We start from the raw sequence: 13360 nt of genomic DNA, 5'->3' as shown, positions 1-13360 counted from the left end.
TTTATTATAATGTATGAGGACAAGATATTCAAATCTATCATATAAAACCTGGCAACGCCGGGTACTTCAGCTAGTAGGTACGGGCAAAATGAATGCCGATGCTTAAAATGTATAAACATTTTGATACATCCTTTTACTTAAAAAATCTCCAAAAATCAGGAAATTACCCAATTTTAATGAAATTTTCAGTATTTATCAAATAATAATCGCGAAATATAATGAACTTATTATTTTTATTTAAATCTTAGTGGAAATGTATTATTTTATTTAAATAAAAAATACCTTTACTAAAGTTTTTGTTTTCAGTAGTAAATAAAATATGCGAGAATTTATTTTTGCTTTTTTATATAAATAAAGCATCGTAATTTGTAACAATAAAGATAAAATAAAATAATTTTTACAGGAACATTACGAAAAAAGCCCCTAAATCCGTATTAATGAATTCCATATAACTCGAAGAAAAATGAATTTCTCGAACTACCGATTTTACCATTGAATTAAACATTGTCTATTTAACATTTTAACACAAAAAAATTATAATTGCAAAAAATATTTCTACTTTTTTTAAATTACAAGTTTCACATAATTTTTATATACTACATTTTAATAATTTCTTTGCTCGCAAGAATGTGAAACTTTTGGTGTAACATATTTGTTATACAATATTGAACAATAATTAAAAAAAATAATAATTTAAAAACAGGAACATAGAAAAATAATTAAATTTATAAATGGAAAAATTTATACAATCGTTCAGAATAGGAATATACGGATGCACGTCTGGGGAAAACATTATCACCCCCTTCCTCCCTTTTAATTACATGACGTGATTTTCACAGTCTTTCGACTGGCTGAAATTTTGGGCCTCCGTATATTCCGTGTTTAGAAAAACTTCAGTTTGTTGCGTTTTGCGAACGGCAGAATCACTCGGTTTTTAGGCGAATTAATTTATGTTTTGTACAAACAAGGTGTTTTTTTTTTTGTTTTTTGTTTTGTTTTTTTTTAATTCAATATCTTAGGACTTTACTAATTATCTTTGAAATAGATCCAGAAAACTAATATTTAGCTTTTAAAGGATTTTTACAATTAATTTATTTAACTTCAAAATTTAGCTGAATTGAGTAGCTCGGCGAAAAAAAAAAAAAAAAAAGGTATGAAAAATGTTTTCGCGACGAGCTACTAGCTCGCCGTGAAAACATTTTTCATACCTTTTTTTTTTTCACGTGTACAAATATATATATATTTTTTTTTTTTTTTTCCTTTTTGGAAATTAAGTTTAGTCCTTAGTCTTTCAAATACAATCAAAAAGTAGTCGAAACCCTACAAAAAAATTATGATAAATTGGCTTTCATGTCCGCCTATTTCCGCCCGTCTTTGCCTATCAGCTAGATTACAAATAAAATGATTGAAGCTGTCGGATTTTAACCGACTGAAGGGGGGGGAGGCGTTTCTGCAACTCAACGGCTAAACCTGAACTCGACGTAGAAGGAAAAAACAATGGAACTCTTAACTTGTGTGGAGAATCCTTCTCGGCTTTTCTCGGCTAACAGGAGTTGCAACGTATTGCCTCGTTGCTTACAACGACAAATTGTCTTTGTAATAGTAACTGTGAAACGTGTAACTTGACTAAACAAAAAAGTCCAACTAACACATCAACGATAGGGGTGTTTTATAACCCACAAGTTGATGCTACGCAAAGTTCAGTCCGACCCACGTGGTGGACAACAAACTACTACTACTACTACTATAAAATCAGTCGACCAAGCACTTTTTTATACCTTTTTCTTGAACGACTGCCTCCCAGAATTCCACTGCCTCCCCCCTCCACATCGAGTTCCGGTCAGTAATAATTACCACAAAGCAGTTTTGGCTAAATTCAAGATGGCGTTTGGTTATGGATTTGTTTACAATAATATCAATTTAATGCAAGATGGTGTATTTCACCCGATCCCCATTATTAAAATAATTAAAAATTTAAATAAATAAAATTAAATTAAAATCTTTCATTTCGAAAGAGATTGGCATTGTTATCGAGGTGACTCTCTTCATTTCTTTCTCCATTTATTTTTTTAACTTTTTGTAGTTTTCTGCGAAGCTGCTTTCTGGACACCATCTTGGATTTTCGCCGTGACTTCCTTTTATTATCAACTTATGTAAATCTATGTTGTATCTTTTAGGTAAATGCAATCGAGTTATTATAGTTATTAATTTCTTAAAAGCTGATGTCACGAAATACGTTTGTATGTAAGTAAGTATGATGTTACTTAAGCTTATTATTATCATTTCTATATTGTTTTGTTTTATTAGCAATACCACACCATTTTTCTTTACATCGAATCAACTCAAATCAAACATTATTAGGCACCGCCAAAACTGTTGGGGGGGGGAGCAGGTCAGTACTTTTTGACGGACCGTCTTTTTAAAAATCTACCAAAAATCAGGTAATTATCCGATCAATACGAAATTTTCAGCGATTATTAAGAGAAGAATGAACTTTATAATAGTGTACTTATTTTTCATAAACGATATTTATATGTTTTTTTTTTTTTTTTTTTTTTGCTTACAGCCCTCCCCTTGTTTTGAGGGGGTTCCAAATATGCTTAAAATAATCATCTGAAACTGAACAAAACATATTATGTTGTTGTAAGGGACAGGATTATAGATTTAAAAAAAAAAAAAATTTTTTTAATTGTTTGCGTACCTTATTTTGACGTCTGAATATCAGAACTTCGATTGTGTTTAATTATCCCGCTTTTGAGTTTTGAAGTTTGAAATTCGGTGACTATGTTAAGTAAAATAATTAATTTAAGTTAAGCAAAACAAACAAAAAAATTTAATATTTATACGAAAAAAAAGCCATTTTAAAATCTTTGATAAATAAATTAACAATTTTTTTTTTTTAGCGAGCCGAATAATGCATGACCATTATTAAACAGAGCATGCTTTGAAGAATCGATACAAAAAAAATTCGATAAATATTGTGTACTTTATGTTAAAAATAGCATCATTTTTTCGATCCCGTTTGAAAACATTTGCCGCCTTTCGACTATGGTGGACCAAACGTGCTGAAATAATTGTTTTTTATTCTGCTTTAAATTCCTCCCCCCTCCTCCATTTTGAGGAGCCTGGCCTCCACACACATACACATTAAAAACCAAACTCATACAAATGGTCACCCATCTGGTACTGGCCAGCCTCAGCGTTAATAATACATTGAAATTTTCGTCACTGAAAAATAAGTTTCTTTTTGCATGTTTGGTCTTCCATAGTTAGCTTTTTATCACATACAAACGTAAACATTGTCTAGATCGACGCGAAGTAACTGGTTGCCTATATGAATAAGTGGAATTATTTGAAATCCAGGTACTTATATTATAATATTTTTGCATATTCTCATAGAAAATTATCCTAAATCTTAGTTAGACAACAAATAAATTAATTAATTATTTCAAAAACCTTTTTTTTTTAATATTTATGTACGTTTTTTGTGCAAGACAAAAAATGTCAATTGTTAACTTTTTAGGAAAATTTAACATTTAAAATTTAATTAAAAATAGTAGAAAAAGTTTTACATTATTCTGTTTTCTATATGATAAAATTCAGGGTTTTATCTTTCTGGAAAAAAAAAAGTTACTCAGAAATAATGGATTTTAATAAATGTAATTTCGTTTTAAAAAACAACAACAACTTGATTTTTCGGCCATTTTTGGCGGTGTCTAAACATTATTGAAAAGAGCATAAAACTTGTGACAGAAAATGGTCGGAAACTTTCACAATTTACAGACTAACCCATCTTTAAAAAACTGTATCTTCAGATCTTTTTAAGATATTATGATGAAATTTTGAACATATAATACCATGAAGGTTCAGTTGGTTGTATTTATGACCTTCTCACAGGCAAGATAAGTTAATCTTTTACTCAACTAGTTTGTGTTTTAATTCATTTAAAAACTTTTTTACTTGAGTAAAACAAAAATGGTGTCGAGTGAAGCCATTTGAATTAAAAATAAACAAAAACATTTTTTAATGAAATAAAATAAAATTACAGCGCTTTTTTTGTAATAGTATTTTAAAGTTAAATTCAAGTTTTACAATATCCTTTTTTATTACATTATTAGGTGAAATTACAGAATAGTTACAAAACATCTTCCTCTCCACTTGTTAAGAATAGGTTTTTAAATAATGACGTTTGTACAGTATAATTACAATTTTTATTAAATTGTTAGCTGAAAGTACAGAATAGTTACAAAACAGCTTATCTCCATGCTAAGAATGGATTTTTAAATAAATCGTTTCAGAAGTTTGGGGGACTAGTTTAGAGTCGCATACCTCCCTCTTCAAATAAAACTGTGTTTTGTTTAAATCCCCTGATAAAGACATTTCTTTTCTCTTATTGTTTTAACAATATCAAACGTCATCAACTAGAACTTCTGTGTTGAGTATTTAGACTTAAAATGTGTATGTCCGAAAAGTCATTTACCCATTGCAGATACACCATGGAGGCATGTTTTGTAGTTAATAGGCTGAATTAAATTGCAATTTATTGGAATATACAAATCACAACAAAATATATAAAAACACCATTTTAAAGAAAATTTTATTTTGAATCGAGTCATACAAGTTTTATATTGATTGACATACAAGAAATTTACTAATTACTGATTTAAAAACTATAACTGTCAGATTAAGTAGCAAAATGCTAAATGGTATGTCGTTTGATATTACAAGTTTTATCATTATCTGACAATGTGTAACTAATTTCTTAAAAGGAAAATGTGATTTAAAATATCATTTCTGTTAATCATTAAAATTAAGGTAAAAAAAAAGCTACTTATGCCTGAAAGTATCATGTACCTCGATAAGGCCACCATTCGTCCATTGTTATTGCCACATTTGGGTTGGTGCATCTGCTACTAGCCTCTCACTCCTGGACAGGGTTTAAAAGAGAGTCGCCAACCTGATACGTCCTGAACTGTCATCTAGGCTTCAACCTGTCTCATCAATCAAATGTTGCATCCATCTGTCTGTTCTACAAGTATTTTAATGCTCCGACGAACTACAAGCACTTGTACCCCGTCAATGTAAATACCTCCAACAAACCTGACAAGCAGCAAAATCCCACCTCTACACAATAGAGATTCCTAGATGTAAGAAAGCCTTCTACTCCAATAGTTTCTTCCCCAGGACTGCTAGACTTTGGAAGTCCCTTCCAGAATTTTGCTTTCCCAACTATATTGACATGCACAAGTTTAAGTGTAAAGTAAACAGACATCTTGCTGCTCAACTCCCTTCATAATACGCCTGAAACTTATGTCCCCGATAGTAGCTCCCTACATCAATGTGGCACTGTGCCTTGTTTGGGGTGAAAATGGAATAAAAAAAAGTTTGATATTAATTATAATATATAATAAATCTTATTTGTTCCAAAACTTTAATATAAATATTGTTTATTTTTATTTAGTCTCTTATTGTGCTATCTAATAAAATAGTCTTGTGGTTAAAAATTAATATCATCGACCACAAGAAAATATATTTTTTTGACTTGATCCAGCGTAGTTTACCTTCTAAAAAGAAATCAAAATCGACTTTTCTTAGGTGAATATGTTACAACGGCCTTTAAAGATAATATGGAAAATAGAATTTTTTTAAATAATAAAAATTTGATATTTTGAAGTGGGGTATCACTTTACTATATAAATTTAATGTAAAATGAGCACCCACTACTTGGTCACGTTGTGGTCAACAAGACATGTAATCATCAGCATTATTGTAAGTATGGTGGCAGTGGGAGGAATGAGAGGATCATAAGTTCCAAACATTTTGAAAAATACATAGAAACATTTCAAACATTGGGGGGGAGCTTAAAATTGATAACTCCACATACATATATATATATATATATATATATATATATGTATACATATATATATACAGGGTGACCCCACAAAACGGACCCCAACTCTAATAAGGCCCCATTTCTTAGGGTTTTGTCTGATTAAAATGAAACTTTGGTCATAATTAGTTTATTATATTGAAAACATCACATCAAGACACTAGGGTCTTTGAGTTTTTTTTTCTCCATTCTACAGCATATGTTCTAGATGGCCTCCATTTAGCTCCATGCATTTCTTGAGGCACAGCACAAAGTTGTCCATGATGTTCTTACAGACCGAATTGGTAATGGTTCTCATCTCTTCCCTGATAGCTTCCTTGAGTTCCGTGATGGTTCTGGGTTTCCCTGCATAGACTCTGTCCTTAAGATAGCCCCAAAGAAAAAAATCTGGGTGGGGGCTTAGGTCCGGGCTATGGGGTGCCCACTCAAAATCAGTCTTGAGACTGATCACTTGGCCTCCGAAGTTCTCTTTCAGCCAATCTCGAGACAGGTTTGAGGTGTGAGAACTTGCTCCATCCTGCTGGAACTAGAACTTGCTCATGAGTGACGGGTAGATGGTCTGGAGCTCACTCTTGAAGGTTTTAAGGACCTCCACATACCGCTCCTTGGAGACTGTCACTGCTGCACCAGATTCTTCGATGAAGATTGGTCCAATGATGCCTCTGGCCGAGATTGCAACCCACACCGTGCACTTAGGAGAGTGCAGGGGATTGGTGGCTACTTCATTGGATCTGAAGAACCCCCAGAAGACATTTGTCTCGGAGTTCGCCTTTCCATCAAGATGGAAGTGGGCTTCATCTGAGGTCCAAAGGAGGTTAAGGAACTTGACTGTCATAGCCCTCCTTTGTAAGCTCTGATAGCGTTCACCAGTACTCTCCTGCAAGTCTCACGGGACGTACCGAGGGACTGACTTTGCTTACGCACAGAGCATTTCGGACTCTGCTGGAGAGACTCTCTCACTCTTTCGACCAACTCGGCTGTTTGCTTCTTGGGACGTCCCGAGTGGCTTAGACGGTTCTCTCTGGCAGCGTTGAGGTTCTCCATGGTCTTATACTTCTCGAAGTGGTCCACCCAGTTCTGAATTCTGCTTTTGGATGGAGATTTTTCACATTTGAACTGATGCATGGAACTGTCCTGGGTTTTCTTAAACGAGCCTGTCTTATAGTAAAATTTAACACAGTGTATTCTTTGTCCCAGCTCCCACTTAGGTTTTTGTGTACTCACGGTCATTGATTCTGCCATGTCCTGTAAAATAAAGGCAATCGGTGAATAAATAAAGGAGATATCACATAAAGTGTACGTAGGGGCCCGTTTCTTTTGGGTCACCCTATATATATATATGTATATATATATATATATATATATATATATATATATTGTTGTAAGGATTAATTATGAAAATAATTCTTATTACAAAGAAAATGTTATTTATGTACAATTATCAACAGGAGAAAAATATGTGCCATATTTTCTTTTTCATTGGCATTCTACATGATTGAACTCAAGCAGCCATTTTTGCTTTTAATAACTGATTTCCTCCTCTCATTAGCGGTCGGTCAGGGAACAGGGTGTTTTTGCTCAGGGTTGTGGCAGACTGTAATGAAGAACTCCCAATGACAACTGACCTACAACAACTGGTCTCCCACTTGCTCTACGGCTCCTTTTAAAGGAAGGAGTGGGGAATGTCTGGGCCGGTCTGGATTTCTTATCCAACCAATCCCTGTTTATTACACCATACTCCAATTTGCCTTGATTGGCTGATCGTCCACACCACCTATGTATAGTAGTTAGGTGATTTCCCAACAGACACTAAACATTTTGATTATTTGGATTTCTACACAGGCCAATCTCGGCCTTGACTTTTAAGGTCACTTCCAGACAAAACATTGTTAGATAACACACAACAATCCTATTCACAAAGCAATATTATTAATGTTTCCAAAATTGTTTTTTCCTTCATGTATTCTGTATCAGCAATCAAACCGTTTTTAACTAGCAAGGTCATCTGCTTGTACCTCAGGATCGCTCACATAAATAAAAGCTCTAATTCAGCTCACATTAGCCCCCATCTGAGGCAATTTTCGTCCATCATAGCTGGTTGAGTCAAAGATTTAAATATTTTGGCAAGAAGAGCGAGAAGCCTAATGGGACAATAATTTGATTGGTCAGTTCTTTTGCCACAATTCTTGGAAGATGGTACCACAGAAGCGATTTCCCAGCAATTTTGAAAGCAAGATTTAGTAAGGCAGTTTTTAAAAAGTTTTGAAAGAACAGGAGCAACCTCAGCAGAGCATTTTTTTTATAGTACAGCCGAGATAAGATCAGGTCCACATGCTTTTGAGGTGTCTAGTTTTTATGATATCATGTAATTGAGAAGGGGTAATTTTGAGATTATGTAGTATTGTTTTTGTCTTCAACAGAAAATCTGGGAGGGGGTGGTTTGCCTGGTCTAAAGTAGAGTTGGAAGTAAACTGGCGAGCAGGCAGATTAGCTTTTTCAGTTACCATGCAAACAACTTCAAGATTGTTGGATAGTGGGGGAATTGTTTATTGCCCATTATTTATTACACTGTTATAGATTTTCCAGAAGAAGCTTAACAATACCTAAATTCGTTTGATCATATTCTTGTACCTAAAGGGTCCATTTCTTTACAGCAGGTGCATGCTAAACATGAGTGGTTATTGTTATTACCCCCACACTGTTACCTCTCCCCAAATCTCATGATCACATAGCTGGCATCATGGTGGTGATCGTTTTTGTCAAGTGTTCCTTTGCAAAATTTTGGATGTGTTTGCTTCCACTTCTACTTCAGTTACTGTTTCATCATTGAGTATCAGATTGACTTTCTCTCTGAAGATGTTATGCTGTCATAACCTTCCTCCAATAAGAGGACACTAGCAGAGACACAGGTTCTTCACATGTCAGCATTCCACCCACCAGGACAGATGGTGGATTGATTATTTCTGTTAAACAATCCTGGGATAATAATTCTCTGATGCCTTCACCCACAGTCTCCAACCTGGTTAAAAACTGTTCAACACATACTGATGGTGGCACAAAGCAGGATACAAAATTTGTGTGCATGGTTGTCACCCAAGAAGGAAGACTCTTCTGAAGGCAATACACAACAAAGCTCACAAACATTGCTGAAGACATGTCAACAAAGCCCATAGATTACTGGAACCATATCCTATGGTCTGATGAGACGAAATTTAATTTATTTGGTTCTGATGGCCTTAAGCATGTGTGGTGGCGATCAAGTGAGGAGTACAAAGATAAGTGTGTAATGCCTACAGTCAAGCATGGTGGTGGGAATCTCATGGTCTGGGGCTGCATGAGTACTGCAGGTATTGGAGAGTTACATTTCATTGACGGAAACATGAACATCAACATGTACTGTCAAATACTGCAACAGAGCATGATCCCCCCCTCCAAAAACTGGGTCACAGGACAGTGTTCCAGCATGACAATGACCCAAAACATACATCCAAGACAACCACTGATTTACTGAAGAGGCTGAGAGTAAAGGTGATGGACTGGCCAAGCATGTCTCCAGACTTGAACCCAATAGAACATTTTTGGGGCATCCCCAAGCCGAAGATGGAGGTGCACAAAGTCTCAAATATCTGCCAGCTCCACGACGTCATAATTGAAGAGTGGAAGAGCATTCCAGTGGCTACATGTAAAGCTCTGGTAAACTCCATTCGCAGACAAACTATTTTTCATTGTGTCAAAAATTCATTTTTTCAGTTTTATCCCATGAAATGATATACTTAAATATTTGACGAAATGTGAGGGGTGTACTCACTTTTGTGATATACTGTGTGTGTGTGTGTGTATATATATATATATATATATATATATATATATATATATATATAAGCAGCATCATGAAATTTGGAATATAGACTTTTGTCATTTGTTTGTTATATGCTATGTAATTTCATTGAGCATCATAAATTAAGGATTAGTATATAAAAAAGTGAAGGATTGATATAAATAAAAAGTGAAATATAATTAAAACATCAAATTTCCACAGAAATATAAGTGGTTTTTGTTTTGATTTTTTAAACGATAGTAATGTTTATGTCTCCGCCTCGGAGAACCAGTGTTTTTCTTAGAAAGTCGCCCAATTTTATTTGGACATATTATTTATTTATTTATTATTTTTTAAAAACAGTAATGCGCTATGTTACCATAGACAATTTACTGCTTCATTTTTATCGTTCATCTGTTTAAGTGATTTTTTTTTGATTTTTTAAATGATAGTAATGTTTAATTTTCCGCCTCGGAGAACCAGTGTTTTTCTTAGAAAATCGCCCAATATATATATATATATATATATATATATATATATAATTTATGATTATATAATAGATACTGGTACTTTATTTCTGGATGAAAATGTAAACAATGCAAATGATTTATTTTATTTCTGTTTAATTGTAATAAGTTAAGATAATGAGTTATACTTTTTATTTTTTATGTTAGCATTTATGTCACTACACATTCATATGTTTTGATCAGCCAATTATACGTAATTAGAGAACTCTTATAGTTATATAAAGTGCTAGCATGGGTGCCCGGCGTTTCCCAGGTGTTTGGAGGTGTGTGTTAAGCAAAAGAAAAAGTGGTAGTAGGAAGGCAGGCTCGAATCTGTACCGCAAAGGAGGAAAAGAGCGGGAAAAAATGTGACGTCATTGCTGTTACGACCACTACCAAACCAGAAGTGACATAGGCTTAAATTAAGGCTAGACAATCGAAAAGAGGGGATGACTTTCGAAAATATCGACGAAAAAAGCGATCCTTCCCTGTAGAAAAGTGCTCTACAGAAGGTGAAGAAATTAATGTTTTTAGCCAATTTTTCGGTTTTTGTCGTCTGAAGGGTCGAGCTTCAAAATGGGACTGTTTTTATGAAAATCCGTCGCCTCTGTCGAAAGTTTTAGGCAGACATGCAAACATACATACATACATACATTTATATATTGGTACCTAACAATTTTCGACCCAAACTGATTAAAAAGCTCTCTGAATACCCTTTATGTAAAATTTACATGTTTAGACCAGAAATTGTCTGAGTAATTTGGTAGAGACCGCAGAGGTCAAATTATTTTAACTTTGACCCTTATTATGACTCCTTAACATTTATTGTTTTAGGCTTTTATCAAGTTATTAAGTTAAATCCATATCCAAAGAACCTATATCTAAAATTTCAATTGTTTATACGCAAAATCGGCGGAGGAGTTTGGTAGAGTTCTCAAAGGTCAAATCGTTGAACTTTGACCCTTTAACAGCCAAATCTCTGGCCAAAAACAGATTACAAAGATTTTTCCAAATCTCTATACCATGTATATCAAATTTTGAGTCTGTAGACTGAAAATTGACAGAGTTATTGTGTAGGGAAATGTACACAGACAGACAGACATTTTCACTTTTATAGAGATATAGATTTTCCATAATCTATTGACTCTACTTTTGTATGAAATCTCCTAAAAATGTCGCTAGTTCTTTTAACTGGCTGACCAAAATATGCTCCTGAATATGTAATGACATATAAATGCTTATGTAAAATAAATGATATATATATATATTATGTAAACTATGAAGGAAATACTGGTAACCTTCATTTGTATGTAGTTTTTGGTCTAATATATTCTTTTTATCTAAACCCCATTGTACACGTCTTTCTTAATTTTCTTTTCTTATTTTTTTTATAGCTTTGTCTTTTTAACTTTTTTATTTCATCATTTCATTTTATATCATCTTTCTCTTTTTGTATTTCTATTCATAGCATTTCTTTTATTTGTATTTCTGTTTATAGCATCTTTTTATTTATTTGCAGATATTAACTCTGATAGCAAATGATTTTCCAGGTCAGCAAAGATTGAAAATAATCTTGGATCTGTTTTAAATAATTGTTGCCCTATTTTTTCATAAAAGACATTGCTCGTTTATTTTTTTCAAAGAAGTCTAAGGATCCCTGAGAAATGTTCTATGATGAGAAATATAGAAAAAAAAAATAATATAAACTTTAAAAGTTTTTACTGATTTACATTTAGAACCAAAGTCATTCTAAATCTGCATGCAAGCACAGAAAAATCATATTCTTGTCAACTTGTACATCAAGAAAATTAAAATCTAAAGAGAGAAAGAGATAACTTTTTACTGATTTGTATTTTTTAATCTCTATAAAGCTACATGCAAGCACAGAACAGAGCAAGTTTGTTCCTGGAAGCATTAGAATTACCATTTTTAGCAAATAATAGTCTCGATATAGACATGGAAAAACATGCAAGCGAAAAAAAATATTCTTGTCAAGTTTGTGGGTCAGCATTTTCACAAACTTCTTATCTGAAATCTCATATAAGAACGCATACAGGTGAACGACCATATTCATGTCAGGTGTGCGGGGCTTCTTTTTCACGAACTAGTAATTTATGTGCGCATATGCGAACACATACAGGAGAGAAACCATATTCTTGTCAAGTTTGTGGGGCGTCTTTTTCAGAAAATGGTAGTCTAAAAGCACATCTGCGAACACATACAGGAGAAAAACCATATTCTTGTCAGATTTGTGGAGCCGCTTTTTCAGTAAATGGTAATCTCAGAATTCACCAGCGAATACACACAGGTGAAAAACCATATTCTTGTCAAACTTGTGAAGCTGCATTTACAAATAGTTCTCTATTGAAAAGACACATAAGAAGTCATACTTTGGAGAGACCATATATTTGTAAGATTTGTGACTCTGCATTTCGAAGTTCAACTCAACTAAAAGATCATATCCGTACACACACAGCTGAGCGACCATATACTTGTCAGGTTTGCGGGGCTTCTTTTGCACGAAGGTGTACTCTAAGAGACCATATGCGAACACATACAGGAGAGAAACCATATGCTTGTCAAGTTTGTGGAGCGTCTTTTTCAGAAAATGGTAGTCTAAAAGCACACCTGCGAACACATACAGGAGAAAAACCATATTCTTGTCAGATTTGTGGAGCCGCTTTTTCATTAAATGGTAATCTCAGAATTCACCAGCGAATACACACAGGTGAAAAACCATATTCTTGTCAAACTTGTAAAGCTGCATTTACAAATAGTTCTCAATTGATAAGACACATAAGAAGTCATACTTTGGAAAAAGTAAAAAGTACATAGCAAGCATACCCGGTGATCCAAGTGCAAGTGAAATACAAACGATTGCACTGAAAGGGACGGCTAGAATCCTGAAAAGATCTCTTGGTTGGACTCACTAAAATAGGGGTAAATGTCAGACATCTGGTTGGATGTCCCATCCCCTAAAAGAAAAAGTTTAAGAAAAATGAAAAAAAAAATGGAGAGACCATATATTTGTCAGATTTGTGACTTTGCATTTCGAAGTTCAACTCAACTAAAAGATCATATCCATACACACACAGCTGAGCGACCATATACTTGTCAGGTTTGCGGGGTTCTTTTCTCCACGAA

General features: G+C 33.8%; 1 protein-coding gene across 1 annotated transcript in view; it reads left to right on the top strand.

The window, feature by feature from the left end:
- The first annotated feature begins 1849 nt into the window (after positions 1–1849).
- LOC145279733 (uncharacterized) overlaps positions 1850–13360 on the top strand; it is a 12120-nt gene continuing 609 nt past the window's right edge. The window contains exons 1-2 of the mRNA XM_080131030.1: positions 1850–2248; positions 11736–13360. The exon at positions 11736–13360 is cut by the window's right edge and continues 609 nt beyond it. Coding sequence (XP_079987156.1) covers positions 12092–13051 — 960 coding nt within the window. The 5' untranslated portion in view covers positions 1850–2248; positions 11736–12091 and the 3' untranslated portion in view covers positions 13052–13360. The remainder of the gene's footprint in view (positions 2249–11735) is intronic.

This window comes from Euprymna scolopes, chromosome 1, assembly GCF_053919585.1.
Source record: "Euprymna scolopes isolate OS-2025 chromosome 1, ASM5391958v1, whole genome shotgun sequence".
Classification (NCBI taxonomy): Eukaryota; Metazoa; Mollusca; class Cephalopoda; order Sepiida; family Sepiolidae; genus Euprymna; species Euprymna scolopes.
This window is presented reverse-complemented; position numbering and strand designations above follow the sequence as displayed.